General features: G+C 34.7%; 1 protein-coding gene across 11 annotated transcripts in view; it reads right to left on the bottom strand.

Moving 5' to 3' along the window:
• The window catches only part of TASP1 (taspase 1), a 310101-nt gene that overhangs the window by 254409 nt on the left and 37394 nt on the right, over positions 1–18298 (bottom strand). For 10 of the 11 annotated variants that reach the window (XR_011494551.1, XR_011494552.1, XM_070485553.1 and 7 more), the window contains 2 exons: positions 11402–11522; positions 4260–4344 (listed from right to left, as the gene is read on the bottom strand). Coding sequence is in view for 9 of the 11 variants with exons in the window: in XM_070485553.1 (XP_070341654.1) it covers positions 4260–4344; positions 11402–11522 (206 nt within the window). In the remaining 2 variants the exon portion in view is untranslated. The remainder of the gene's footprint in view (positions 1–4259; positions 4345–11401; positions 11523–18298) is intronic. The other variant, XM_070485552.1, reaches the window with a different exon arrangement.

Here is an 18298-nt window from a genome sequence, read left to right as displayed (position 1 = left end):
GGGGCTGGCCCCTCAATCATATTTCTATATGTTGGTAATGAACTTTTTAAAAATGCAATTCATCATAGCATCAAAGAGAATGAAATACTTAAGTATAAATTTGATAAAAGCTGTGCAAGACCTGTACACTGAAAACTATAAAACACTGTTCAGTGAACTTTAAGACTAAATAAATGGATATGTTGCAATCCTAATTAAAATTCCAGTGGGCTATTTATGGAAATTGACAGGCTAATCCTAAAATTCACATGGAAACGCAAAATGCCTAAAATGGTCAAAACAACAAAGAATAAAGATGAAGAACTATATATGTGAGAAAATCAGATAACTAGTTCCAGACAAGTGTAGCATCATTATACGATATCATTTTAATGGGAAGGTGGCCATCACTTTCTCCCATGTATTTTCTTTGTAAAACAAAGTATTGCACATGTCCCCTTTGACAATTGCCTCACTTTGTCCTCTCCTTCCTCCTTCCCAGAAATAATCACAGTGAGTTTGGTAGCCTTATTTCCAGATCTTTTTTGTATATCTATGTAGTCTTAGACAATTAGAATATTGTATACATTGTAATATTACAAAGAAATATATGGGAATGAGAAAAGCTTAAATTCAAAACAACTGTTACCTAGGGGCAGGGGCAGAGATGGGGTCAGTGAAAGAGTGTGGGACAGGAGGAAGGACAGGGATGCCATTAGAAAAGGTTCAATCTAGGCAGCTTCAAATCTCTTGCTAATGTTTTATTTCCTAACCTGGGTGATGAGAAACAGGTATTCATCACATTGTTTTGTAATTTTTTAAGAAAACATAAATTAAACTGAACACGTCATTAAACAACTTGATTTTTTTACTCTACAATGTAGAGATCTATCCACATTACTATATACAAATGTTTCCCTCTTTTTTTGCTGAGGAAGATTTGCCCTGAGTTAACATCTGTTGCCAATCTTCCTCTGTTTTGTATGTGAGCTGCCATCACAGCACAGCCACCGACAGATAAGTGGTGTAGGTCCATAACTGGGAACTGAACCCGGACTGCCAAAGCAGAGTGTGCCAAACTTAACCATGAGGCCACAGGGGCTGGCCCTTCTCTCTTTTTTTTTTTATGCTGCAGAGTATTTAATAATATGGCTAGAAAACAATTTAGCCATTGATGGACATTCAGGTTGTTTACAATTTTAAACACCACAAGAAACACTGCTCTAACCTTGTGCTACACAAGCCTTCCTGTGTACATGTGAAGGTGTTCTGTCTTAAGATAGAATTGCTGCAGCACACACCATGTGCATTTTCCTTTTTTTGTTTTTTTTTTGGTGAGGAAAATTGGCCCTAAGCTAACATCTGTGCCAATCTTCCTCTATTTTGTATGTGGGACACTGCCACAACATGGTTTGATGAGCGGTGTGCAGGTCCATGCCCAGCATCCAAACCCACAAACCCCAGGCCACTGAAGCAGAACACACAAACTTAACCACTACGCCACCAGGCTAGGCTCTTTCCATTTTTTACATTAATAAATAATATCAAAATTTTTCTCAACTGGCTATAGCAATTTATGTTCCCACCACCATTATAAGAAAGAACCTGTTTTTCCATACCCTCGACAATATTGGATGTTATTAGTCTTTGTTAATTTTGCTACTTTACATAAGGTGAAAATATCATCTTGTCATTTTAATTCACAATTTCTTCATTAATATTATTATTGGGCACCTTTTTGTATATTTATACACTATCAATTTTCTTTTCAATAAATTGCCTATTTGTATCATTCACCAATTTTTAAAGTGTAGGTTATCTTTTTCTTGATATTTTACAGTTCTTTAACACTATGAATACTAATCTTTTGTTTCCTACCTATACTACAAATAATTTTTCTCAGTTCCAAAGGCCATACTTTCTTTTAATTCAGATCACAGTATCTTCGGTTGTCTAATAGCTCTACATTTTCACTTTCATATGTTTCAATATTTAGCCTAATTTTTTAGTCTTAATAAGGTCTTTGTCACCCCACACTCATAAACATAATCTCCCATATTTTTTCCTAAAATTCTACACTATGGCTTTTTTTTTTTAAGATTGGCACCTGAGCTAACAACTGTTGCCAATCTCTTTTTTTTCTGCTTTTTCTCTCCAAATCCCCCAAGTACATAGTTGTATATTTTAGTTGTGGGTCGTTCTAGCTGTGGTATGTGGGATGCCGCCTCAGGGTGGCCTAATGAGTGGTGCCATGTCTGTGCCCAGGATCCAAACTGGCAAAACCCTGGGCTGCCAAAGCGGAGTGCGCAAACTTAACCACTTAGCCATGGGGCCGGCCCTATACTATGCTTTTTTACTTTCATATTTGAACTTTATTTTTTCCAATGGTGTGACAAAGGAATGAATTAATGTTTTTCCACAAGGTACCCAATTGTCCCAAAGCAATTTATTTACTACACTATCCTTTTTCCTCACAATGCTTTGAGACGGCACTGTTACAATGGACTAAATTTACTTACATACTGGGTCCGCTTTGGGACTTCTAGTTCTGTTCTACTGATCTTTTTATATATCCCCATACCTAAATCAATGTTTTAATTACTATAGTACTATAAAGTATCACAACAGCTATTAGATAAGTCCAACTCTTTGATCTGTTTCAAAATTGTCTTGGCTATTATTGTACACTTGTTCTTCCATATAAATTTGAGAATCAGCTTGGTAAATGTCATGAGGAGTGGTAAGAATGGCATTATGGTAGGTTTGTAGGTGAACTTTAAAATAGTTTTCACAGGGTAAATGTTATTTTTCTTGTCAACTAAAACAACTGCATTGTTTCCTTCCTACTGGGCATGTGTCTTCTAAATTGGTTTAGTTAGGGTTAATTTCGCTTTACGTATAATAGCAAATATGGGTGAAAGGAAACAGTCACGTCTAAATCAACATTGAGGAGAATATAAATCCAGAGACAATCTGTTTGCACCTATTACTCCCCTAAAAAGGTATGGATAGTAGGACTTTGTGTATGTACTAAACAGACACTTACTAAATTTTGGGTTGGTAGACTTCATACCAGTTAAACAAAATAGCATAGGTTTAACATAAATTATGAGAAAAGTATATGTAAGAATCCTTTAATCAGTTTTCCTACTTTCAGAGTTATAAGTAAATTTATTGATATCAACCAAATACATACTAGAAATGTCTCAAGAAATCAGATTTGCTTTTCCCTATCCTTGCTTTACTGAAAACACATGTTAAAATCTAGTATTTCTCTGAAATTTTTTTTACAATTTACCATTTCAGTACCACAATTACACCTGAGAAGTATATGATTAAAAGGATATCTTGAATATATTTAGGTAGAAGGTTTCAAGATGTTTCAAAACTATATTAATTTACTTTCTGTGACTTCAAATTATAACAGCCAAATAAAGTGATTCCTACAGCACTGTTGTCACATCTTTCCACACAGAACATTAATGTAAGTTTCACAGCCAGGCATGCTGAACTGACTATGAGACTTCACAGCCAGGCATACTGACTACGAGACCGTATTGAGGCATATTTGTTCATATTGTTAGGCATGCTAAGAGGATGGTAGTTAAGTTTTTGCAAACATAGAGAAATCTATAAAACTATTTACATGACGTTGAGGATTTGCTTTAAAATACTACAGGAAAAAAGAGAGATGCATGTGATAAATGAAGAGCAAAAAACATTGTTAATTATTGGAGCTGGATGACAGGTCCATGCGGGCTCTTCACAATGTTCTCTCTACTTTTATAAATATTTGAAAAGTTACAAATTTTTTTAATGAAAATTATACGCTAATGCTGGAGAAAAGATATAATCTTACTAATCTGAGTGTCACGATGTTTTTTTCCAGAAGAGAAAAAGTAAGTACTTTTATTCTAAGAACTTCTCAAAATTAAAAATTGGTTTCGACTCTGGACTCAAATGTGTAAGATACTTTTAAAATTTCATAATAAAAAGACCCCAACTGAGCACTTAGTAATAGCAAAAACATCTCTATAATCAACTACAAAACCAAAAATTAACTCTGATCTCTTTTCTGCTTTAATTCCTAATATTCTATTCCATTCAGTCCTATCAAGTATATAAAATGTTCCAGGATGACAGAACAAAGTGTGTCTTCCTCTCAAAGGCAAGGTACTGCTGGTGTGTAACCAACAGCATCAGACTTCTGTGGATAAAAATATCTTTCAAACACCAAAGACCAAAGATCCAGGGAAAGTCAGACAGAACAAAGTCGTTACCAGGGAGGAATTCGGCCAGCGGAGAGCTTGCCCTTCTGCCCTTCACACAAGAGTCTGTTTGCAACAGAGACTGGGTTCTTGATTCCTATGAAATAAAATTGGCATAAAATGAAGTCAGAAAATGTCAAGTTTCCCACTCAGTTTTGTGACTATTTCAATAAAACAACCTTCAAATATCCTGGAAAAGTCTTCTTTTATATATGAAAACAATTATCATGAAAAATACAGATCAAATCAACAAACACATGAATACCTAGTAGATGCAAGAAAAGAACAAATATAAAACATACATTCTCATGTTTTGTCATGTGCTACAGTAGCAAAGACTGAATTTGAAATAATACATATTTAAATTAGGTTCCTTTTTAATAGATTTCAGAATAGAATAAAAAAAATGAACTGAAAATATGGCATCTACTATCAAAACCACAAATATTCTCTAAAGAATAAACATGATTACAAACAGCTTCAAATTTACCTTGGAAAGAAAAATTAATGGCCAAAAATTTTAAATCTCACCTGCAAGAGAGACAGAACCAAGAGAAAATTCTTCAAACTGGGTAAGGGTGGGGAGAAGAGGCCAAGTACACACAAGATTATAACCTAAAATATGGTTCAGATTGTTTCCAGGAAGGAAAAAAGAATGTGAAAAGTGAGAAGAGGGTGCTTATTTGGGAGGAACAATAGGATAGTAAGTATTGGTGAGAAAAACATTGTCACAATGACAATGATGATGATGATGATAGAAGATAGTGACCATAACTTAGTATCTAATATGTGCCAGACCCAGCACCAAACCCTTAAATGTATCAGATTATTTAATCGATCCCTCAATTCCATCATATAAGTACACTTAAGAACTCTGGGTACTGAGGAAACATTTGCACAGAGGTGTAAATTACCTGTCCAAGATCACAGCGCTGAGATTTTAACAGAGGCAGCTAATGTCAGAGACCACGCCCTTAACCACTAACCTATGGATGCCTCTCAGGACACTGTTAATACAAAAAGAAATCAGTAGTGGGATACAAAAAGACTATTAAAACTCAAATTAAGACTACAGATTGACTTAAAACAAAAGTAAGTAGTTTCTTAGCTAAATACAAAAAACTTGTCTCAAAAACAAGTATGAGACACCAAAGGAAAGAAAAGCTCAGATCTCTGTACTAGCTCTTAAAATATATTTCTGTATATTTAATATTCAATGATTCAATATTGTACAATTCAATATTGTATCATTGCCAAATAATTGTCAAATTAATATAAATTCAAATCTATATATTCTCCATCAAAACTTCAAAAGGATTTCTATTATGTATGACAAGCTGACTCTTAAATTCATCAGGAAAAGAAAACTTTGAAAAACAGTGAAAAAGCATTCACCCTACAAGATACTATTTCTTTTTTATTTCATTTTTTTTGTGAGGAAGATTAGTCTTGAGCTAACATCTGTTGCCGATTTTCCTCTTTTTGCTTGAGGAAGACTGTCACTGAGCTAACATCTGTGCCAATTTTCTGCTATTTTATGTGAGATGCCACCACAGTGTGGCTTGATAAGCAATACTAGGTCTGCACCCAGGATCCGAACCTGCAAACCCCAGGCTGACAAAGTGGATTGCGTGAACTTAACCACTCACCACCAGGCCAGCCCCAAGATACCATTTCTTATTAAAAGCTATTCAATTAAGAGAGTGTGGTTTGGGTACAAAATAGACAAATATATCAATGTAACAGAATAAAGCTACAGTTCAGACACAGACATACGTAAATTTAGATATTTAATACATGATCTAGATAGCATTTCAAATGAGTAGGAAAAGGATAGGCTATATATGAGAAGTAGAAAGAACACACAGTCATGGGAGTCAGACTGTTCTATAAGTGTGCCTGCTACCAATTTATTGCTTCTCATCTACAAATCCACCCTTCGTTGCCTGATCTGCAAAAATGGATATGGGCCCTTTAAATATGTTTCCTTTGTCAGCGGGCACACTGGTAAGCCTTGTCAGTAGAGGGCTCTGGAGATACACTGCAGGAGGAAAGGGTGGCTTGCTAGCCAGGCTCCTAGAAAGCACCAGTTTTTCTTCACTACTTAGCCCACATGGTATTCTCCAGTGCTAAGTGCCCGCAGGGTGCAGCTTTCTCCAGCATTTGGCCACCACGCCAGCTCCTGATTCAGGCCATAGCAACACAGCTGAAAGCCCCAGAAAGAACGGGACTGTGCCTAGCTCAAGTCACTGATCTCTATACCTTCCCCTCAGCTCCACAGGCACACATGGCAAAGTGTTCCCAGGGGGACGGCTCTCCAGTGAGCCAAAAACCCAATCTTTATCCTGTGCAACAGAGGTTTAATTCCCATAGCTTCCTGACTTCTGTGTGCCCACCTACCAGCACTCCCCTCTGCCCCACAGGATGCTCCTGCTCTCACAGTGACTGTGGCACAGGTAACTCAGCAACTTCTCTGCCAGACAGTAGGCTGCAACCACACTTTCTTCAACAAGGCCAGAAATCCCTTCTAAGCGGATCCTTTCTTGGGTCTTCTGCCTCTGTCTTAAGATACACTTTGAATTCTCTCTATCTTTATATTTACTCTCTTATCACTGTTTAATAATTCTTTATATTAAATTTCTCCTATTTAAACTACTGTGTGGTTACTGTCTTCTAGTTTGACTCAGACTGATACAGTAACCTTGGACAAATTACTAAATCTCTTCTGTGTCTCACTTTCCTCATATGTAAAATAGGATAAAAGTACTGACCTCATAAGGTTACTGTGAGAACTTAATGATTTAATATATATAAACTACTAGAGAACAATGAATAGTATGTAATAGTCACCCAATAAATGGTAGTTATTATTGTTATTATTGTTGGCATTCAATAAATTATGTAGGGACAATTAGTTGGTCACTTCAGGAAAAACAAACAATGCACTCAAGAGGCAAATGAAAAATAAATTATACACATATTAGAAGAAAATATAGGTGACTATGCTTATAATTACAAGAGAGAGAAACCTTAAGAAATGCAAAATACAAAAGTCACAAAAGAGAAAGTAATGTTTGAGAAATAAAAATTTTAAATTCCAACATAGTAAAGCAAAATATAAATACAGTTAAAAGGCAAGCCACACAAGAGGTATGAACAGTCAGGTCACAAAGAAATGCTAATGGCCTTTAAACATATGAAATTTCATTAAATGCCAATAAAATTTCCTAATATAAGAAATTAAAATTAGAACTGATTGACATATTCTAACCTATCACAAAAATCAGAAAGGATATAGAAGATTGGAACAAATGAATAACCAAATAGACCTAACTGACATATATAGAACACACCCCAACAACTGCAAAATACATATTCTTTTGAAGTTCACATCGAACATTTATCAAAACACACCATGGGCCATATAGAGAGTCTCAAAGAGCTTCAAGGGATTAGAATCATACACTGCATGTTCTCTGACCACAGTGAAATTAAACAAGAAATCAACAACAAAAAAAAGCTAACCAAAAAGTCTTTAGGTAAATAAATTTGACAAGTCATCTGAAAAAGACAAATTCCCTGAAAAACACACAAGAGAAAAAGAAATTACAGATAGTCTTATAAATGTCAAAGAAATCAAATTCCATTCTTTAAAGGTCCCACAAAGAAAGCTCCAATAATTTAGAGTTACTAATAAATTCTTCCAAACAATTAAAAAGAAACATTCCAATCATACACAAACTCTTTCAAAAAATAAAGAAAAAAAATCCTCATTTCATGAGGCCAGCCATAACATGATTCCAAAACCTGAAAAGATTATAAGAAAGGAAAATTAAGGCCAACCTACTACATAAACATAGATGTCAAAATCTTAAACATCAGCAAATCAAATCCAGCAGAATATAAAAAGATAAAAACTTATAGCCAAGAAGACTTTATGCCAAGAAGGGAACATTAAAAAATTTATCAGAAATTTCATATGTAACAAAACAAAGGAGAAAAATCTATTATCTCAAAAGATGCAGAAAAGCACTTAATGATATTCAATATCCATTTATAATAAAAACTATCAGCAAACTAAGATCAGAAGGGAAATTTCTCAATCTGATAAAGAGCATCTGAAAATCCTACAGCTAGCAGCATACAGAATGGTGAAATATTTAATGCTCTCCCTCTAAAATCAGGAACAAAGCAAGGACGTACACTATCTTACATTCAACATTGCACTGGATGTCATAGCCAGAATAATAATGCAAGAAAAAATGAAAAATTTAAACATTGGAAAGGAAAAACCAAAATTGCCATGATTCACAGGTGATATGATTGTGTATACAGAAACTCCATGGAAATCTATATTTTTTTAATGCTAGGATTAATAAGTGAATTTATCAAGGCAAGTAAATACAAAACTGTATTTCTAAATACAATAAAACAATTAGAATTGATATTTTAAATATATATACTTTATAACAGCACCAAAAAATACTAAATATCTAGAGTAAATCTAATAAAAGATATATGAGACATTTATACTGGAAATCATAAAACTGCTGAGAAAAATGAATGATATATATGTATATATTTGTATATACATATATATATATATATATATATATATATATATATATATATATACACATACATATTCCATGTTTGTGGACTGGAAGATTCAATATTGTTAAGACATCAATTGTCCAAAAATAGTTCTATGCATTCAACGCAATACCAATCAAAATCCCAGCTGGGTTTTATTATGGACATTGACAAGTTGATTCTGAAAGTTTTATGAAAATGCCAAAGATCTAGAATAGCCAGTATAATCTTAAAAAAAAAGAGGGAAGTTGGAATTCTTATACTACCAGACATCAAGAATATAAATATTTATATTCTTAAATATAAAGACTATAAAGCTACAGTAATCAAAACAGTGTGGCACTAGAAATAAATAGATCAATGGAATAGAATAGAGGGTACAGAAACAAACAATTACACATACAGTCACCTGATTTGCCAACACAATTCTGTGAGGAGAGGATTGTCCCTTCTATTGACAATGGCAATGAATCATTTGGATATTCATAAGAGGAAAAAAATTAATATCGGCTTCTACCTCACATACACTAAAACTAACCTGAGCTTGATAAGAGAGTTAAATGTGAAACATAAAAAACAATAGAACTACTAAAAGAAAATGATGGAGACTATCTATCTTAACTTTGGGTAGGCAAAGATTTCTTAAAATACAAAAGCAATTAACCATAAAGTAAGTGGTTGGTAACTTGAAGCTCATTAGAATTAAAAACTTCAGTTTATCAAATGACAGCATTAAGAGGGTGAAAAAGTGAGCCACAGACTGGGAGGAGATATTCATAAGACATATATCTGACACAGGATATGTATCTAAAATATAAAAAGTACTCTGACAAATCAATAATAAAAATCCAATAAAAAATATGCAAAAGACACACACTACACAACAAGGATGTCTATAAGTTCAATAAGTGTATCAAAAGGTTCTCAGTATCATTAGTCACCAGGGAAACTCAAATTAAAAGAATAATACCACTGCACACATATAAAAATGGCTGAATTTTAAAAAGAATAACAACACGAAACATTGGCAAGGATATAGAGTAACTGAAAGGCTTATACACTGCTGGTGGGAGTATAGGTTGTAACAACTTGCTCTTGAAAACTGTCTAGCCGTTATCTACTAAAGCAAAGCATATATGTACCTAAAGTTATCATTCCAAATCCTAGGTTTATACCCAAGAGAAGTACATATGTCTACCAAAAGACACGTACAAGAATATTCATTGCAGCTTTATTCATAACAGTCAAAAACTAGAAACTATTAAAATATCCACTAAGAGGAGAACATATAAATAAGTTATTATATATTTATGCAATAAAATGCTACTAAATAATAAAATGGACAAAACTACTGTGACCCAAAACATGGATCAATCACACAGGTATAATGCTAAGCAATAGAAATCAGAGACAGAGGTGTATAATTCTACTCATATGAATTTCAGGAACAGGCAAATTTATCTACAGTGCCTAAAGTTAGGATTAGGGGAAAAGGAGGAACAGGAGCAGGGTACAAGAGGTACAAACTAGGAAGAGGCATAAAGAACCCTTCTGGGATGATGAAAATGTTCTATATTTTGACATGAAAATGTTTTATGCCTTGATCTGGGTGGTTTACATGGTCATATACATCTAAAAATTCATGAAACTTTATATTTGAAATCTATGCATTTCATGTGTATTTTGCTTTAATAAGTGAATTGTAAAGCATTAGATATGTCTTATAGGTATTGATGTGGAAAAAAATCTCAAAGACATCCTATTTAAAGAACAAAAGAAGGCTTCATAATAATATGTACCTTTATTTAAAAAGAAAAAACGTGCAAAACTCTTTCTGTTACATAAAAATATGGATAAATGCACTGTATTTTACTGGTTAAACCCTGCAAGGAGAAAAGGATGGGAAGGAAAGATTTGGAACATCAAAGGTAAATTTTATTTATATCACTTGATCTTTTTTTAAAGATTGGTACCTGAGCTAACATCTGTTGCCCATCTTTTTTTTTTTTCCTTCATCTCCCCAAAGCCCCCCAGTACATAGTTGTATATTCTAGTTGTAAGTCCCTCTGGCTCTGCTATGTGGGACGCCGCCTCAGCATTACTTGATGAGCAGTGCTAGGTCCACGCCCAGGATCCAAACCAGAGAAACCCTGGGCCACCAAAGCAGAGCATGCGAACTTAACCACTTGGCCATGGGGCCCGCCCTTCATTTGAATTTCTTAAGAATAAAAATATATTATTTGTGTATTTCAAATAACTAAAAAAGTAACTGAATATGCTAACTCAAATTTTAAATGTCTGTACCTCTTGAAGGGATGGAGGAGAATGATCAAAATCTAATAAAGACTTGGACATAAGTCACTTCATTGTTTTCTTTAATACTATTGGTATCTAAGATTTCATGTTTTAAATTTAGTAAAACAAAAAATGTTTGTTTTCAACACTATTCCAAGCAAGAAGGGTGGAAAATATTGGACTAAGTCTTTAGGAAGCATGAAATTGTAATATTCATAGTTTAGTTTTTTAAAGAATAGAGAGAGTGCATTATAATGTACACATACCACTCAGTGCTCCAACAGCTCCAAAATTTAATGATTTTCCATCCATTATGCTGGCATCACACTCAATTTCGCCCAAGAGATTTAGATTAGATCCCATTCCTGCATTTGTAAAAGGAGAATCCTAAAAGATCAAAACGAATATTAAAATACCATTAGTCTTGAAGATTTAATGTCAATCCTTCATAAACTGTTCCAAAAACTAGAAAGAACACTTCCTAACTCATTGTATGATACCAATACTACCCTGATTCAAAAACAAAACAAAGACATTATGAGGGAAAAAAACTACACACCAGTATACCTCGTGAATACTGACACAAAAATCCTCAAAGAAATACTAGAAAAACAAATCAGCAAAACATAAAAGGATTATACACCAAGAACAAAAGAGACTCCACGAAAGCAAGTTTGGTTTACTATCTGAAACTCAATGTAATACATCACATTAATAAAATAAAGGACAAAAAAATGATCATATCAAGAGGGAAAAAGCATTTGACAAAATCCAAAACCCTTTCATGAGAAAAACACTCAACAAACTAGAAAGAGAAGGGAACTTCCTTACTATGTTAAACGGCATCTACAAAATGTCCACAGTTAACATCACAATTAATCATGAAAGACAATATTTTCCCCTAAGCTCAGGAACAATATAGCAATGTTCACTCTCGCCACTTCTATCCAACATTATGCTGGATATTCTGGACAGGATAATTAGGCAAGAAAAAGAAATAAAGAGCATCTAGATAGGAAAGGAAGAGGTAAAATTATCTCTACTCGAAGATGACATGACCTTGTATACAAAAAATCCCAAGGACTCCACTAAAAAACTATTAGAACTGATAAACAAATTCAACAGGGTCGCAAGATACAAGATCAATATACAAAAATCAATTGTATTTTTATACATTAGCAATGAAAGATCCAAAAGTGAGATTACAATAATATCATAAAGAATAAAATACTTAGAAATAAATTTAACAAAAGAAGTGTTAGACTTGTACACTGAAAACTACAAAACGTTGGGGAAAAAGACCTAAATAAATGGAAGGAGATCCATGTACATAGATCAGAAGGCTTAATATCTTTAAGATGGCAATACTCCCACAAATTTATCTAATTTTACAAAATCCCTTATCAAATCCTAGTTGCCATTTTTTTGCAGAAATTGACAAACTAATCCTAAAATTCATATTTCAATGCAAGGGACTCAGAATAGCCAAAACAATCCTGAAAAGAAAAACAAAACTGGAGGGCTCACACTTCCAGGTTTTACAACTTACTACAAAAAAAAAAAAGTAATCAAGACAGTGTGATATAGACATATAACTAAGGATAGACATATAAATCAATGCAATAGAATTGAGAGTCCAAAAATAGCCCTTACATTTATGGTCAATTCAACAAGGATACAATTCAATAAAGAAACAATTGCAAAACAATTCAATAAAGAAAGGATAGTGTTTTCCAGAAATGGTGCTGAGACAACTAAATATCCACATGCAAGAGAATATCTGAGTCAGAAAGCTCAGTTAATCCAGAAAATTAACTCTGTTCTAAGGTAACACCAATATTACCTAGGAAACCAGGGCAATTCTGGATTTACGTAAAGATCACCAAGTGCCCAAAATCACCTACCAATGTCCCTAGTTAGATGGATTTCTGCCAGATCCAAGGAAAACTGACCACAACATTACGGCATTCCTAATACATACCTACAATTTAAGCAAAGAGGTCACAGATTTGAGACAAGGGCTTTTGCCCTAAGGCAGTTAGACAATCTAGCTGTCCACAGAATTTTAAAAATAAGATCAAAGGGTGGAAAATTAAAAAGAGTTACATAATTAAATAGAAAATGAGTGATACAGATAATAAATACTTTGAGGACTCAAAAGGAAATGGCCTACTATGAGATGGAGAAGTTAATAGGCTTCTTGAAGGATGTAAAACAAGAGCAAAAACTAGTCAGGAGGCTAGAAAATTCCAGTTGATGGATGTGATGTGAGCAATATGTAGGCGACAGGAAAGTGTCAGAGTCACAGAAGACACATTCAGCCAAAAGGGCTGGCTGGAGCCAAATATGGAGATTGCTCCACACCACTCACCAGAGTCTGGACTCGATTGTGAAAACAGTGAGAATCCAGTCAAGTTTTCAGTACAAGAAAGTCAACATGGGCATATTGGTCAAGCAAACATAAACTGACATTCATATATTTTATGAAAAGGAAGGGGAGGAGACTGAAATCAGAGAGAATAAAGTGGAGGCTATTTTACAATGTAGGCTTGCAATACTGAACTCTTAGTATGGAATGATAGCAGCAGGAAAAGAAAATAAGAGAGAGAGAGAAAAAGACCAGAATTTTCAAAGTTGGGAGATAAATACAACCATTAATTTAAAAAAGCATTTTACAACATGGAGGGAAGAGTGTGCATAATTAGGCGTAATAAGTTTGAAAAAGGACTTCTAAGTGAAAATTCTAACTAAATCAGTTCACAACTAAATCTTAGGAAAGAGATCACACTAAAGAAAGATTATGGGGGGCCGGCTCCATGGCCGAGTGGTTAAGTTCACGCGCTCCGCTGCAGCGGCCCAGGGTTCAGATCCTGGGCGCGGACATGGCACCGCTTATCAGGCCATGTTGAGGCGGCGTCCCACATCCCACAAGTGGAAGGACCTGCAACTAAGATATACAACTGTGTATCGGGGTGGGAGTTTGGGGTGATAAAGCAGAAAAAAAAAAAAAGATTGGCAACAGTTGTTAGCCCAGGTGCCAATCTTTAAGAAAAAAGACAAAAAAAAATTAAGATTATGGCTTAAAACAGATGAAGACTGAATTCTTGTCCTGGATTATTTCATATATTAAAAAGTATAAAAATCCAGATCAGAAGTCTCTATAGCACAGAACAGAGAGATTGTAAGCACAAATAAATTATCACCATATTACAAGGGTTTTTTTTACATTCCATAACCTCCCTTGCCTCATCATGTATATCCTTCAAAGTATGTGAGAAAGGAACTGAAGTGTGAGAAAAATGTAAAGCATCAATATTTAGTAATTCCCAAAATACACATACAAGATCACAATAGTATAGTATATACACCGTCTCAACAATCCTTGAAATGGAATGTATCAACTAATTGGCTCTACAAAATTAATTTCAACATACATCAAATTAAAAATCACGAACTGAACAAACTAACCTCCTCTAAAAATTACTCCTGTATGATGATTTAAATTGACATTTTAAAAATACATAAGAAAAAAGTATATAACAAAATCAAAAGATATCTGAGAAGCAATTTTTTTTTCAAAAATATTTCTCCTACTTCAAAACATATTTATAACTTCAAAGTGTCTCTAGTGAACTTCTACTTCTGACTATGAAGGCATAATACAGATATTTGTCCTAACTAGAAAATCAGACAAAATATATAAAACAAACAGACTTCATTCAATGGCCAGCCCAGGGCTATGATCCTGAGAGAAGAGAGACAAGTCAGGTACTTCAACTTAATTCCTAAGAGATACTTTCCAAGCCATAGTACAGGGAAGAGGAACCCAAAAAAGAACCAACGTTCTTCCAGAGTTGAGGAGATACAGTTCTGAGTTCAGGAAGGCTAGAATATACAGTACAGGGTACAAAGAAGAGAGAGAAAGAGACAGAGAGAACTCCAGAGACACAGAGGGGCCTTGAGTCTTTAAATAAGTATTAGTCCACATATACTTGTGAGGAAACTACCAAGGCCAAAGAAAGAACCTCTGGAAAACAGTAAGCTGAACAATTTCTGGAGCTCACACATTGGGAAGGATAGGTCACGTTCCCACCAGCCAGAGAGAGGATATCAGGGAAAGTCTCAGGAGGTAACGCCTCAAGAGTTGGGCCAAAGTAGCCCTAGAAACAAGGCTACCCTAAGACCTGCGCTAACAAGGTTTTAAGGTAAGCCTCAAAAGGATCAAACTTATTTAAACTAACAACAGTGTCCAAGAACAAAGTCCTACAATATTTGAAGAAATACAATATCCAACTCCCAAAAATGTAAATTCACAACATTTAGTATAAAACCAAACATGACCAGACACACAAAGTAGCAGGAAAATATGACCTATAACCAGAAGAAATGATCAAACAATGAAAACAGGCCCAGAAATGACACAGATGATAGAATTAGCAAATATTCTTATGTTAGCTAACAATGTTAAACTAGCTTTCATAAAACACATTCTATATGTTCAAGTAGGTATAAGAAAACATGAGGATACGGAGGAAAGAAAGGAATCTATAAACTAATAGATAGGGGCCAGCCCGGTGGCATAGTGGTTAAGTTCATGCACTCCACTTTGGTGGCCTGGGGTTCGTGGGTTTGGATCCTGGGCACAGACCTACACACCATTCACCAAGCCATGCTGTGGTGGCATCCCACATACAAAACAGAAGAAGACTGGCACAGCTGTTAGCTCAAGGCCAATCTTCCTCACCAAAATAAATAGAACTTCTAAAGATAAAAAATATAATAATCTTAGGTGAAAAACACTTTGGAATAGAAAAAGGGTTTTGCATTAGGTAAAAACTAAGGAAATCTGAATGAAGTATGGACCTTGTTTAATAATAATGTGTCAATATAGGTTCATTACCTGTGAAAAATACATGATACTAATGTAAGACGTTAATGATAGGGGAAATTAGGTGTTGGTTATATAGGAATTCCCTACACTATCTTCTCAATTTTTCTGTATATCTAAAACTGTTCTACAATAAAAAGTTTATTAAAAAAAACAATCAAGACACAGTTTGGGAGGAAAATGTTACAAAACATAAAGGTAAAAGACTTGTATCTAGAATATATTAAAAATCCATACAATTCAGTAAGACAATCCAAAGTTTTTAATGGGCAATTTTATGGAAAGATTGCAAATAACACATGAAAAGATACATAACATCATTAGTTATTAGGGAAATGCAAATTAAAACCACAAGATACCACTACATAACCACTAAAATGGTTAAAATTAAAAAGACTAATAATAATGAGTACTAACAATACTGAGTATTAGCAAGAATGTGGAGCAACTGCAACCCTTGTACATCGCTAGTGAGAATGAAAATGGCAAACAGTTTGGTAGTTTTCTTTAAAGTTAACCATACACTTACCATAGATGCAGCAATTCTATCCCTAAGTATTTATCTAAAAGAAATGAAAGCATATGTCCACCTAAAGACTTGTCTTCACCTGATCCTATCGTCTTCAACCAGAACAGCCAAAAATTGGAAACAACTCAAATACCCATCAACTGGTAAATGGATGATAAACAAATTGTGATGTATCAATACAATGAAATACTACTCAGCAAAGAAGGAACAAACTCCTATTATACCCAACAATATGGATGAATCTCAAAAGAATTATGCTAAGTAAAACAAGCCAGTCACAAAAGATCACATATTGTATGATTCTATTTATACCAAATTCTAGAAACGGCCAAATTTTGATAAAAGGCAGATAGTGGTTGCCAGGGTCCCTGAGAGGAGGGGATCAACTGCAGACAGGCATGAGAAGGATTATTTGGGATGATGGAAATGTAATACATCATGATTTTACTGGTGGTTACATGATTATATACATTTGTCAAAACTCATCAAACTGTACACTTAAAATTGATGAATTTTGTTGTATATCAACGAAGCTGACAAAAAAAGTGTACCTATCACTTGGTATAAACTGATCACCCTATATGCTAACTTTCCCCTTATAAATAATATATATAAGCTTTTTAAATGTCATTTGTTGATTTTATGACCTGAATCATTTTATACAACTAGTAATCATTACATCCAATCAATAGCCAGCAATCCTTTAAAAATCTGTCAGGGGGCTGGCCCAGTGGCGTAGTGGTTAAGTTTGTGCACTCCACTTTGGTGGCCCGGGATTCACAGGTTCAGATCCTGGGCACAGACCTACATACTGCTCATCAAGCCATGCTGTGGTGGTGTCCCATATACAAAGTAGAAGAAGAGTGGCACGGATGTTAGCTCAGGGACCATAAGGGAAGATGGTCCTCAAGCAAAAAGAAGAAGATTGGCAACAAATGGTAGCTCAGGGCCAATTTTCCTCACCAAAAAAACAATCTGTCAGACCTTGTTGTTCCCCTTCAAAAAACTACAATCGTTTCCCATCATACTTAGAATAAAATCCATAGTGCTAATTTCCAAGATTTACTGAAAATCTGGACTCTCCCTCCCTCTCCCAACTTATTCCCTCCTACTTTCCCTCTCCCCTACTATGCACCAGCCCCAAGGACCTCCTTGCAATTCCCTGAGCACACCGAGAACACTCACACCTCAGGGCCTTCAGATTTGTTCATCCATTCCTTTGAAATGTTGAGCTAGTAGGAGAAAGAGTCAATAAATAAAAGATTGTGTGTGTGCACACAGAAACATACACATACTCGTATGTATAAACAGCCAATGTCCCATGGTGATAGGTATTATAAAGAAGAATGAGGTGGTATAAGAAGGGACAATGGGTACTTTTCCCTTTAACCGAAAACTCCCTTTCTCAACATCTTCCCATGGCTTTCTCCCCCATTTCATTCATGTCTCTGCTCAAATAACATATCAGAGGGCCCTCCTCTTACTCACTTAGCATTTCCCCAACCTTCCCCAAACATTCTCTTTTCTTGTACTATTTTCTTTTTTATGACACTTCTTACTACCTAATATTATACATAATTTTGTTTACCTAATTCTCTCCATAGAACATAAACTCCATAAGTTTTGGTGTTATATCCCAAAGTCTAAAGTAATGCTTGCCACACAGCAGGTACTCAAAAAATATTTGCAGAATGGGGGCCGGCCTGGTGGTGCAGCAGTTAAGTGTGCATGTTCTGCTTTGGCAGC

This window comes from Equus asinus, chromosome 15 (genome assembly GCF_041296235.1).
Source record: "Equus asinus isolate D_3611 breed Donkey chromosome 15, EquAss-T2T_v2, whole genome shotgun sequence".
NCBI lineage: Eukaryota > Metazoa > Chordata > Mammalia > Perissodactyla > Equidae > Equus > Equus asinus.
The sequence above is the reverse complement of the archived record's forward strand: the minus strand, read 5'-3'. Positions and strand labels throughout refer to the sequence as shown.